A 13,778-nucleotide genomic window follows, 5' to 3' on the forward strand; every position below is an offset into this window, starting at 1 on the left:
CATAAACCCTACCCCACCTCCACCTGAGACCACTATGGATTAAAGCTGGATATCAACAACAACAGAAAGAACAGAAAGCTTAAAGTCATAGAAACTGAACTCCCTACTAAAATTCAACAAAACCCAAACACACAACAAAATTTATTGGACATGATAAAAAAGATGCTAAGAAGAAAGTTCATAGCACTAAGTGCTTACATAAGAAAATTGGAGAGATCTCACACTAACAACTTAACAGAACACCTGAAGGCTATAGAACAAAAAGAATAAGTAAGTATACCCAAGAGGAGTATAGGCAAAAAATATGCAAACTCAAGGCTGAATTAAATAAAAATTAACAACAATGAAACAAAGAGTTGGTTCCTTGAGAAAATCAATAATACTGACAAACCCTAATCCAAATTAACAAAGGCAGAGAGAATATCAACTAACAAAAATTAGAAATGTAAAGAGGGCATAAGAGCAGACATAGAGATCTTCCCTGCTCTCTGGCCCAGTCAAGCTGCTCTAAACAGTTTGCTAGCCCAGGGAGACCTTCATTCTACTGCCACCTCTCATCCTACCTTCATCAGACCTGAGGCTCCTAAACCACACACACATGTAGATTCAGAGCCATATAATCCAAGGATACCCATCAGAGGCCTGCCGTGCCAGGACCATCACGATTAACCCCTCTTTGCAATACCTACTACAACAAGAACATCCAGGGACCAAAACCAACCAGATTGCTAAAGGCCCTTGAAAGAACACAGTCAAAAGTCAGGAAATATGACACATTCAAAGCACAGCTTCTCTAATACAAGTCCTGGATATCCTAACAACTGAAATGCAAGAAAATGACCTTAAATCCAATCTTATAAAGATGATAGAGGGCTTTCAAGAGGAAATGAATAAGTCCCTTAAAGAAACACAGTAAAATACAATCAAACAGATAGAGGTTTTTAAAGAAGAAACAAATCCCTTAAAGACATACAGGAAAATACAATTAAGCAGGTGAAGGAAATAAATAAAACTGTGTGAGACCCGAAAGTAGAAATAAAAGCAATAGAGAAAACATAAACTGAGGAAATCTTGGAGATGAAAATCATAGGGAAGAGAATGGGAACAATAGATGCAAGCCTCACCAACAGAATACTTGAAATGGAAGAGAGAATATTAGATGCTGAAGATACAATGAAAGAAATTGATACATAAGTCAAAGAAAATGTTAAGTCTAAAAAACTTCCTGACCCAAACATAAAAATATCTGATACTCTGAAAAAAACTTAACCTAAAAATAATAGGAATAGAAGGTGAAGAGTCCCAGCTCCAAGGCCCAGAAAATAGTCTCAACAAAATCATAGAAGAATAGTTTCCCAACATAAAGAAAGAGATGCCTATAAACATACAAAAAGCTTATAGTATACAATTAGACTGGATCAGAAAAGAAATTCCTCCTACCATATAATAATCAAAACACAAAATCTACGGAACAAAGAAAGAATATTAAAAGTGGCAAAGGAAAAAAGCCAGGTAACATACAAAGGGAGACCAATCAGAATTACAGGAGACTTCTCAACAGAGACTCTAAAAGCTAGAAGGGCCTGGACAGATATCATGCAACCTCTAAAAAAAAAACCTACAGGTGCCAACCTAGACTACTATACCCAGCAAAACTCGTGTTCACATAGACAGAAAAACAAGATATTTCAAGACAAAGTCAAATTCAAACAGTATCTAGCCACAAGTCCAGCCTTAGCAGAAAATACTAGAAGGAAAACTCTAACCCAAGAAGGATATAACTATATCTAAGAAAATACATGAAATAAGTATTCCTTATCAGCAAATGCAAGGAAAGTGCGTGTGCACATGTACGCACGCGCGCGCACACACACACTTTAACACAACCAACATCAAAATGACAGGAAATAACAATCACTGGTCATTACTATCTCTCAAAATCAATTGACTCAATTTCCCAATAGAAAGACACAGGATAATAGAATGGATGTGAAAACAGGATCCACCTTTTTGCTGCATACAAGAAACACACCTCAGTAATAAAGATAGACATTACCTCATGGACCCTTGGGGCTCTCAGAGTCTGAACAACCAACCAGAGAACATATATGGGCTGGACCTAGACCTCTCTGCTCATATGTAGCAGATGTGCAGCTTAGTCTTCATGTAGGTCCTGAACAACTGGAGTGGAGGCTATCCCAAAAGCTGTTACCTGTCTGTGAGATATGCTCTTCACGCTGGGATGACTTGTCTGGCCTCAGTGGGAGACACCTAGCCTTGCAGAGACTTGAAGTGCTAGGATGGGAGGGTACCCAGGGGGTCTCCACTAGTTCAGAGGAGAAGAAAAGGGGGATGAAGAAAAGATTTGAGAAGGGAAAAGTGAGCAGGATGTAAAGTGAATAAGTAAAAAATAATTTTAAAAAGAGCCAGCATAGAGGATATTAAAATAATAATAATGAAGTACTTTAAAAATCTTACTCCTACAATTTGGAAAATTTAAGTGAAATATATAAATTTTTGGACATATGACACTTACCAAAGTTAAATCAATATCAGATTACCAATTTAAACAGACCTATAATCCCCCAGTGAAGTAGGAACTATATTTAAAAGTCTACTAGCCACAACACAAGAAAAATCTCAGTGCCAGATGGCATTACAAGCAGAATTCTACAAGACTTTCCAAGCAAAGTTAATGTCAAGACTCCTCAAATTATTCCACAAAGAGAAACAGAAAGAACACTCCCCAATTTGTTTCATGAGCTCAAAGTCACTCAGATACCCAAACCATATAAAGATGCAACAAAGGAGGTGAATTACAAATTGATTTCTCTTCTGAACTTAGATGCAAAAATACTCAATAAAGTACTTCCACACTGAATCCAGGAATGCAGGGAACCCTGGGATTGGCCTAGCCTAGATGCCTTGAGAGGCATGCTCAATAAGTTTTTCTGGTTAGGGTGCATGGCTCCTGGGGCACAATGTGCCTTCTGGTCCCTGATGCACTCCCTCAGGCAGTGAAGTGTTCAGGTTGCTTTGTGTTTCTCTGTATGTTCCCTTTGTAGTCAAGAAAGCATGAAAACTTGACATGACAATTGGTCTTAGACACTAATCTTATGTACCCTGTATAATTTGCACACATCACTGTATCTTGGCAACTACAAATGTACTGATCCTGGCAATTGCCATCATATTCAGTTTCTGATAAAGGTATAAAGAGTCTGATTGCTCCAATAAAATTGGCATAGTCTCAGTCCTCCTCTGGCCTCTCCAACCTGGTCTAATTTAATTCCTTGCTACCATATCAGGTAATACTGGCCCAATCAGTAACCACAGGCACTTAAACAGGAACATAACAAAAAGATCATGTACCAAGTAAGATTAAGACCAAGTAAACTTCATCTTAGAGAGATGGCTCAACATATATGTAAACTGATAAGTAATGTAATCCACCATATAAAGAAACTAAAATTTAAAAATTATCTCACTAAATACAGAAAATGCCTTTGGTAAAATTTAATACCCCTTCATAATAAAAGTATTGGAGAGATTACAGATACAAGGGACAAACCTCAACATAATAAAGGCAAACAAACAGTACAAAAACCCCACAGCCAATATCGACTTAAAGGGAGAGAAACTCAAAACAATTTTACTAAAATCAGGAACAAGATTGGGTGTTCACTCTCTCAATTCCTATTCAATATAGTACTGAAATCTTAGCTAGAGCAATAAGACAATTGAAGTAGATCAAGGAGATACAAATTATAAAGGAAAAAGACAAAGTATCTTTATTTGCAGATGATCTGATAGTATATATAAGTGACCCTAAAAACTACCCCTGTATACTTTTACAGCTGAAAAACACTTTCAGCAAAGTAGCTTATACAAAATTAACTCATAAACATTGGTAAGCCTCCAATATACCAATGACAAATGGACTGAGAAAGAAATCATGGAAACAACACCTTTCACAATAGCCTCAAATAATACAAGATATCTTGGGGTACCTCTAACCAAGCAAGTAAAAGACTTGTAAAATAAAAATTTTAAGACATTAAATGAAGAAATAAAGAAAATATCAGAAGATGGAGATATCTCTCATGCTTCTGGACTGGTAGGATTAATAGAGTGAAAATGGCCAACCTATTAAAATAGTCTATGTATTCTATGCAATCCTATCAAAATTTCAACAATTTTTCACAGAAGCTGAAAGGACAATTTTAAGCTTCGTATGAAAATGCTGGAAATCCAGGATAGCTAAATTAAAACAAATGCACAATAATAAAAAAAAAACTGCTAGGGTTATCACAAGCTCCAATTTCAAATTAAACTATAGAGTGGTAGCAATTAGAAAAAGCATGGTATCTATGTACACGCATCACACACACACACCCCAAACCCCAGACATGTTGATTTATTGAGTACTATTGAAGACTCAGACATAAGTCAACACACCTATAAATACCTGATTTTTGAGGTATCTAAACAGTAAGGACTGATGGGTACAGCTAGTTGTCTTAGAAAAGGAAAACAGAATAGATAGTTATGGAGAGATTGGGAAGGAAGACTCAAAAAGGAACCAGAAATATAAACTGGAGAAAAGAGATAGAATCTTCAACAAATGGTACTGATCAAATTAGATGTCTGTAAGTATAAGACTACAAATAAATCCATATTTATTACCATGCACAAAATTTAACTCCAAAAACCTCAACATAAGGTCAGTGAACCTGATAGAAAACAGGGAATAGTCTTGAACTCATCCGGAAAAGATTTTCTGAAGAGAATATCAATAGAACAGGGTCTAGTAACAACTAATAAATGGGACCTCATGAAACTGAAAAGCTTTTTACTGCAAAGGACACCAATCATTAGGACAAAGTGGTTGGCTACAGATTGGGAAGAAGTTTTTACCAACTATATATCTAATAGAGGGCTAATATCTAACATGTATAAAGAGCTTTAAAAGTTGGACATCAAGAAAACAAATAACTCAGTTTAAAAAATGGAATATAGATCTAAATAGAGAATTCTCAAAAGAAGAAATTAAAATGGCTGAGAAACATTCAACAAAATGTTCAGCATCCCTTGCTATCAGGGAAATGCACATTAATACTATGTTGAGCTTACATCATACATGTCAGAATGACTAAGATCAATAAAGCAAATAATATCTCATACCAGCAAGGATGTAAAGCAAGCAGAATGAACACTTATCTACTGTGGTGGGACTGTGACTAGTATAGCTACTATGGAAATTAGTGTGGCAGTTCCTCAGGAACCTGGAATAGATAGACCTCAAGATATAGCTATACCATTCTTGGGTATACACCCAAAGGATGCTTCATCCTACAACAAAGAAAATTGCTCATCTATATTTATTGCTGTTCCATTCATAATAGCAAAAATTGGAAACAACCTAAATGTCCCTAAACAGAAGAATGAATAGAGAAAAAATGGAATAGTATTCAGATATTAAAAAATGAAATTATGAAAGTCATAGGTAGAGATAGGTAGAGATGGATGGAACTAGAAAAAAATCATCCTGAGTAAGACAAATATTATATATATATATATATATATATATATATATATATATATATATATATATGGATATTAGTTGTTGTAATAATAATTAAGGTACAGTTCATAAGGTACAGTTCATAAAACTAAAGATGTTAGGTATACAGTAAGGACTGATGGGTGCAGCTAGTTGTCTTAGAAAAGGCAACCAAAATAGATTGGAAAGGAAGACTGAAATAGAAATACAGAGTGGGGATAGGAAGGGAGAGGAGCATGAGGAGGGATGCAGGGAGGGGTATTAAGGGCCATTTAAGGGGTTATATGAGAACCTAATAGAGTAGAAGCTTCTTGAAACACAAACATAGCATCAAATCATCAAACAACTGGAGAGACAGAGACCTAACTGGCCATCTCTTGTCAACAGACAAACCTTTTAGTGCCGACATTGAGTTATTAGCCAAAGGGGTCCATGGAAACCCCAGACATATTAGGCTGTTGCCAAAACTATAAGTTTTCTCCATAAACTGACAGCAAGGCCACACAGCTGAAGACAATATCTATACAACTCATTAAACACAGAGTTGTTGAACTGATGTCTACATAGAATCTTCACACCTATGGGCTAGTGTTCTTGATATTAGAAGGTTACCCTGTTCTTTACCAAAGGAGAAACAAACAACTATCCAACTACAAACCATCAATCTACAGTTGTGTCTTGCTTGCAAGATATGCTAGAGTAGTGGTGGCACAAAGCTTGTGGGAGTGACCAACCATATCTGACTTGTCTGAAGACCCAATCCATGAGATGGAATCCATACCTGACTTTATTTGAGTGGCCAAGAGTCTGAGACTAGATAGCCTAGGAACCTAGAGGAAAGGCAGATACTACCACCCTAAAATAAAAGTAGCAATAAACTGACTCCTAATGACACTCAGTTATAGATCATAGATCAGTGTCTTGTTCTGCCATCATCAGAAAAGTTTCTTACTGTTGCAGATGGGAAGAAATATACAGTCAGACATGATGCAGAGAGTAAAAGACCTTAGAATGTGTTGTCTCTATCAAATCCCTTCCTCAGAGCCAAGAGAACCTTGTAAAAGAAGAGGCAGAAAGAATGCAAGAGTCTGAGGGATGGTGGACACCAAGAAAACAAGGCCTTCTAAGTATAAGACCAAGACACATTTGAACTCAAGACTGAGACAGCATACACAGGACCTTGCAGGTTGGCACCACATGGGGTCCCAGTGCTTCTGAATGTCAATTCAGAGGCTATCTTCAATTGATAACCACTTGCAAATAAAAATTTAATTTTCTCCCATGGAGTTTCACTTCATGTCCAGTAGTAGGTGGCCAATAAAAAAAGAACTTAACAACACTTTGGAGGTTCTTTTTCTCATAGCTGTCAAGGATTTTTTCCTTCTTTCTTTCTTTTTTTTTTTTTGTTAATTTTATCTTTTAAATTTTATTTAATCATTTTAATTATTTTATTTTGTTGAATTTTAAAACATTGGTGTTCTGCATATATGTCTGTGTGAGGGTGTCAGATCTAAGAATTATAGACAGTTGTGAACTGCTGTGTGGGTGCTGGGAATTGAACCCAGTTTCTCTGAAAGAAGCAATCAGTGCTCTTAACCACTGAGCAATCTCTCTAGCCCCCTTATTTTTTTAACCCAATGGATCTTTGATGTATATATTATAGCTTCCAGTTGTCTGTATTCATGGAATTCTTGAATGTGTGTACAAATGAATCTCTGTATGTATACTCTGTTTCTTGTGCCTTTCTTGAGCTTTCCTTCTGTTTGTTTTGTCCTAATTATTTGTTTTGTTTTCTCTTTTATATTATATTATATTATATTATATTATATTATATTATATTTCCTTAGAAACCTGTTTGCTTTCTAACAAAAGACAGAAATTAGAAAGATCCAGATGAGAAGGGAGGTGGAGAGTAGATCCAGATGAGAAGGGAGGTGGAGAAGGGAGGTTGAAGAGGTAGAGGAAGTGGAAACTATAATCAGAATATGATGTATGAGAAAAAATCTATTTCTAATAAAAAGAAAAAATTGGTATATTGCACAAAAATGATTTTAATAAAATTACCATTTATAAAACTGTGTTACATTTACAGTGTAGTTCAAAGGGAAATTTAGCACTGAATTATTATAGAAACATATAATAAATAATGAACATTAAAATTAAGCATATACTATAAAAAGTTGAAAAGGAAAAATAAAGTAAAAGGAAAGCAGAAGTAATTAATATAAATAAAGTAGAAATTAAATGTTAAAAATAAACAAGACTAAATGGTATTTAAATTTTAAAGAGTAAGTAATTCCAAAAATTACTTAAACCTTTGTGCAGAAGGAGGAGGAGGAAGAAGAGGAGGAGGTAAAGAAGAGGAAAAGAAGGAAGAAGAAGAAAAAGAAGAAGAGGAAGAGGAAGAGAAGAGGAGGAGGAGGCTCACTGATTACAGTGCCTATTGCAGTGTGCAAGGACCTGAGTTGGACCCCTAGAGCCCGTGTATCAGAACCTGCCATGCTGTCCAGCCCTTTGCATGTCATCTAGGGATCTGATTCAGGTCCTTATGAACCTGCATTTACAAGTCAATGCAAAGGTGATTAGAGTAAACTACATAAAACATGGAGATAAAGTAGATGTCGTTTTTGTTTATTTTCAAATACAAATTGTCTCAAAAAATAAACAAAAAACTAACAATACATTTATTTTTTCAAAGGACAGAAACAATGTGTAAGAATAGAATGGAAGGGAGAATTCAATGTTTATTACTCAAACTCAGGTTAAGGAAGAGAATTTAAAGTTAAGTTGGCACAACAATCTGATAAGGGCTATTGAATTATATGAAATATTTCTAACTACAAAAAGTATGAGCAAAGTAATACTTTACAGAAATTAATTCTGCAACATGACATGAAGAACGAACAGTGAGTGGAGTTTAAAAGGCAGGGCATTTGCTAGAACATTTTGTGTTACTCTAGATACTAGGCAATGACTTCCTTCATCACGATGGTGCCATTGAGGATGCAGAAAGAAGAGTTCATTAGGCATCTTAAGATCAAATCGACATGGGGCGAGAGAGATAGCACCATGGTTAAGAGTAATGTGCTTGCAGAGAAACCAGTTTGGTTCCCAACATACATGTTCACAATAACTGAAAACGTTATTTTCAATTCTAGATCTGATGCCCTTGCCTGGCCTCTGCAAGCTCCTGCACATATATAGTACACATCTATTCTTGTAGGCTCATATGCATGCAAATAAAATTATCTTTTAAAAAGCAATAAAACAAGAGCTGAACTATTTTACTAAAAAAAAAAAAATGTCACACAGCACACAATAGGTTCTAGCTAGGTTACATTCCTATAGAACAAGGAGAAAGAATTAGCAACATGTAACAAGTAGAGCAAATTAAAGAAATGCTACAATTCTAAAAGAATTTCTAAAATCCAGATACATGCTTTGACAAGCATTATTAAATGTTAACAATTCCATATATATTAAAAAAAAAGAATGTAAATAAAAAGTAATGATATCTTTTGTTATTCTGAGAAATAGAAGTTTTTATATTGCTGGTACCAAAACTCAGTGACTTGTACATGCTAGGCAAACAGTCTACCATTTAACTATACCTCAATCACTTCTGTTATTCGGTAGGAATGGGTTTATCCACTATGAAAGATACACACAATAATTAGGTAGTAAAATTTTATACATTGTTATATATTTTGAAAAATTCAGAATAATAGATACTTAAAAATTTTAAATAATTTTTGAGATACATTATCTGATAATTTTTTTTAAAAAATAGGTAGCTGCTCAGAATCCTACCATGTATAGATATTTATTTATATGCCTTAAAGATTTAACTCTAGAACTCTCTTTTCCTTGTGTTTTTATATGTATATTTAGTAGGCTCATACTAATCTTAAAGATGTTTTATTTTATGCCACATTAGATTTCATTGTAATTTGTCAATAAATATACATTTCATAAACAAGTGCCCTAGGTACACTCTTTAATTTTTGTCTGAACCTAAAGTTTATATTTCTCACAAATTTAGCTCTACCAATAGATGACAATTTTTGGATCTATTACTCATTTTTATTTGTCACTTTTTAGGCACTTTTAAACATATCTGATAAAAAGATCTTTCTATAAGACATAATTAAAAGTATTACACTCATATCTGATCTTATTTTTATTTGGACCAAGGATTTTTTTTGTTTTGGTTTGGTTTTTCGAGACAGGGTTTCTCTGTGTAGCCTTGGCTGTCCTGGAACTCACTCTGTAGACCAGGCTGGCCTCGAACTCAGAAATCCACCTGCCTCTGTCTCCCAAGTGCTGGGATTAAAGGTGTGCACCGCCACCACCACCTGGCTGGACCAAGGATATTTTAAAAGACATCATTTGTATTTATTTTCGAAACAAAGCTACTTATGATTAAATTTTAAAAATTGAATTAAGTACCAATTTTAAAAGAAATTATGAAAGCAAATAAACAGCTTACTTCAGTGAATTACCAGAAGCTTGAAAAATACCATTATGTTTACCTGAAGTGGGAGATTTGCAGCGCTCAAGTTCCAGGGGAACTGGACTATCATTCAGCTCTGTTAAGCCTGAAAATGTAAAGGAGAGAGAAGGTGGGGTGGGAAGAGAGGAAGACAGGGAAGGAGAGAGAGAAGAGAGATAAATTTTGCTGACAGTTCATAGGTAATTCTTATTTTGTTATTGCTTCAAGCATTTAATAAAGGACCAACCAACCATACTTTATAAATGACTAAACTCCTTAGCAAATGTACCAAGAATAATAGGAGATAGAAAATGCTTTAAAAAGATATAATACAGTCTTCTACTCCAGGAGGTTATTGATTTTAGAGAGATCTTTTAAGAGATACTACAGATTTAAATTTTTATAATTGTTTTTAGTATTTTATGTATAAGTGGCTCATTCAGTGGCATCAAGTTACAACAAACACTGCATTATCAACCTCTTATTTCTTACCTTCCATTTTATCACTTTCTGAAAAAAAAAATGGATACATCTTTGTTTCCATGCCCAGAAATATTTAAGAGGTATTGTGAATGATGAAAATTGTCTTTGTTCTTATTTCCCCCATCACCTTTTTCTTTATTCTGGAAGACAGGAGTGATGAGAGAAACACAGACAGTGGAGGCCCAGCTCATGAGAGACAAGAACTCTATCAAGAATGGGGCCAGGGCCATTTGTGTGACAGGGCCATATATGGATACATTCTGACCATGTCCTGAGAATTTGCATGAGGCTGCATTAAAAGTAATAGACTAATTATTTTTGGTAGAGTAAATTTTACGCCAATATAACATTTGGTTTGTGCCATTTGTTATTCCTGATTACATTTACACAAGAGCAACAAATAGGGCAAACAAGACATTAAAAGTACAATTTGGAGAGGACAAGAATACTAGGAAGTTAAAGATTATAGTTAAGGTACATGCTGAAAATAAGGCTGTTATTGTTAAGGAGATTAGTGTCATTAAAGAAAAGCCAGATACAACAGAAAAGGTATTTTGAGGATAAGACCTCATCCAGTAAAGCCTCCAAGTTGTGACAGGAGAGAATTTGAGGGTCTTCCTGCTTCTGGAAGTCAATACCCTAAAGTTTATTGCTGTTTTACTTTTGGTTTGGCATACAGAAGCTATGGCAACTGTGTTCCAATGGGATCATACTCTATTATGGCTGGAAGTAGGCTTTTTAGTGTTATCTATGTGGTACTTGCTCTAGATATAAGATTGAAAGGATTATGGCTCATCCTCCATGGTCTTAGCCATGAGTCAAGGCAATGTACAGCAAGGTTGGAGGCCTTCAGGACTACTGAGTGTGGCTGTGAAGATGAAATCTAAGTTGTGATGAAGACATAAAGATGCTGGGTATGTCAGAGCCAAGTGATACCTGTCAAGGAGGATTGTATCCAGGCAGTACCAACTGTCCTAGAGGGAGACACACACTGTAGGAGACACAGATAGAGGGGTGGAGCCACATAAGCCCTTAGACACTGAAGCTCTGCATACTGGGCATGGTACAAAACTCTCTGTTTTCATTGTTGAGTTCTGTATTGCTTTGGCCCCATCTGTCTTCACTGTATTTCCATTTCTCCATTTTGGAATGGGAATGCATACTCTATGCCAATGTTAAATTGGAAGAATGAAATATTTAAATTTTTAAAAATTATTTATTCTACAGGGTTTACACTTAAGAGACTGCCCCGAGTCTCAGAAGAGACTCTGTATCTTTAAACACTGGCATGCCTGTTAAAGATATGGAGATCTAAAAATTGTTATTAAATGCATTTATATTATGAGATGGCCATGAGCATATGGAGCCAAGGATGGAATTTTGTGGTTGAAATGTGTGTCCTTGGAGTAGAGCCTTGAGGTTTTATAGCATGGCCCCCAATTCCTGCTTTGTCTTTTTTTCTTTTCAAATTCTTGACTGCTGGGTAGCCTCATGCTCCTAGTGCTATCCCTTCCCTGCCATGATGGACTGCATTATTTCTTGACCTGTAAGCCAAAACAAACACTTTCTGTCTCAAGTTGCATCTGTTGCTTTTAACAAAGCAACAGAAAAGAAACTAATATAGGAACAGAAAAAGAAACCCTCATAAAAGTTGTAAGCTGAAAACGTAATTTATTATGAAAATGGCCCTTAACCCCTATGTTCATAACATATTGTAAGTCTGAAGAGTTGAGTGTGTAAATACATTTTTGAATAAATAAGATCACAGGAGTAAATCACTGATACTGCTTAAACAGAAACTGATCTACAATGAGAGTCATTTATCACTTACAAGTAGAGTATGTTCAAATCTCCAATAATCCTGTCATTGTGCTTACATTACACAGTGTACTTATACAAACCTGGGTTGCAAAGCCTTCAAAATATCCAAGGTATAGGAGCTCTTTCTCCTTGTCTGGACGCTTTCACAGTGTGTTACTATAGTGTTGACACTGTGATACAATCATAAGTCTTTGTGTTTCTAAACATACAAAAGATAGGGTACAAAACTGAAGATCTCAGGATTTTCTTCTCAGGGTTTTGAGCATAAACTTCAAGGCATGTCATATGATCTATTTCAGATTTCATTGGAAATTTTTAAGATTTGTTTTAACTTAGTAAGATTACCCCACCTTTACATCTCTATTTTCTGTCATTATACTGTTATAATATTACCTTATATTAGTATTACTATTTTTCTTGTTTTTTTTTCTTTTTTCCCAATCTGTTTTTGTACCATTTTAATTACATGCAAATATTAAGGTCAGTTCTAGGTTGAGGAACTAGCAATACAATAGATGCAAATAGTCAAGGAACAAGCAAGACAGTAAATAGAGTCCCATGATCACTCCTGTGATCACTGTTTCTAAGGGCTTATCAGGATGACCAAAATATCTGAGCCTACTTCCTTGTCCTAAGTCATTTTCATGCCTGAAGCCTACTGCTTTGTTCTAGCCTAAGATTTAGAATCTTGCCTGAAATTACTTCTTTGTTCTAGCCTAAGATTTAAATTCTTTCCTGAAATTACTTCTTTGTTCTAGCCTAATGTCAAATTCTTGCCTGAAGCCCATTTTCTTGTCCTTGGACAATGTCAGATTCCTGCCCAGCAGCCCCAAAAGCTCTCCACATCTCCCCCTTTTTTATTTCATAAATAAGACTGAGCCTGTATAAGTATTACTATTAACCTGAGAGTATACATCAATAAACGCAAATGGTCTTGAGCACAGGTTTTGCCCTGTAGATAAAAACTAAATACAAGAAAGTTTATAACTATTTAGTTTATAACTAAATAAATAATGAATATTAATTTACAGGAGCACTATGACATTATCTTAAATAGTTCTTGAATTTGATGTATGACATTTAATTAGAAATAGCAGGTTATAAAAAGGAAAAGATTACTAAAACCAGAAATATTAAGAAAAGTAATTTGGAACAACAGGAAAATAACTATGAAAGAACTATAATGATTAGTGAGTAATGTGCATAGCTGAAAAAGTTATGCAGATTTTATAAAAATTTGGAAAACTTTGCATGACTTTGAATAACTAAAATTATGAGTGTCTGCCTAATGCCCACATGTTCATTATAAGAAATATTTTGTACCTAATACACTGGCATAGTATGTAAGCTATCTCTTTTATATCTAACAAAATCATAAGAAAAGTTATATTATTATTTTTATTATACTAATAAGAAAAG

At 34.9% G+C, this 13,778-nt stretch overlaps 1 protein-coding gene across 8 annotated transcripts in view; it reads right to left on the bottom strand.

The window, feature by feature from the left end:
* Stxbp5l (syntaxin binding protein 5L) overlaps window positions 1–13,778 on the bottom strand; it is a 286,076-nt gene that overhangs the window by 59,612 nt on the left and 212,686 nt on the right. For all 8 annotated transcript variants that reach the window (XM_034515170.2, XM_076942909.1, XM_034515168.2 and 5 more), the window contains one exon: window positions 10,096–10,161. In XM_034515170.2, coding sequence (XP_034371061.1) covers window positions 10,096–10,161 — 66 coding nt within the window. The remainder of the gene's footprint in view (window positions 1–10,095; window positions 10,162–13,778) is intronic.

This window comes from Arvicanthis niloticus, chromosome 12, assembly GCF_011762505.2.
Source record: "Arvicanthis niloticus isolate mArvNil1 chromosome 12, mArvNil1.pat.X, whole genome shotgun sequence".
Lineage (NCBI taxonomy): Eukaryota > Metazoa > Chordata > Mammalia > Rodentia > Muridae > Arvicanthis > Arvicanthis niloticus.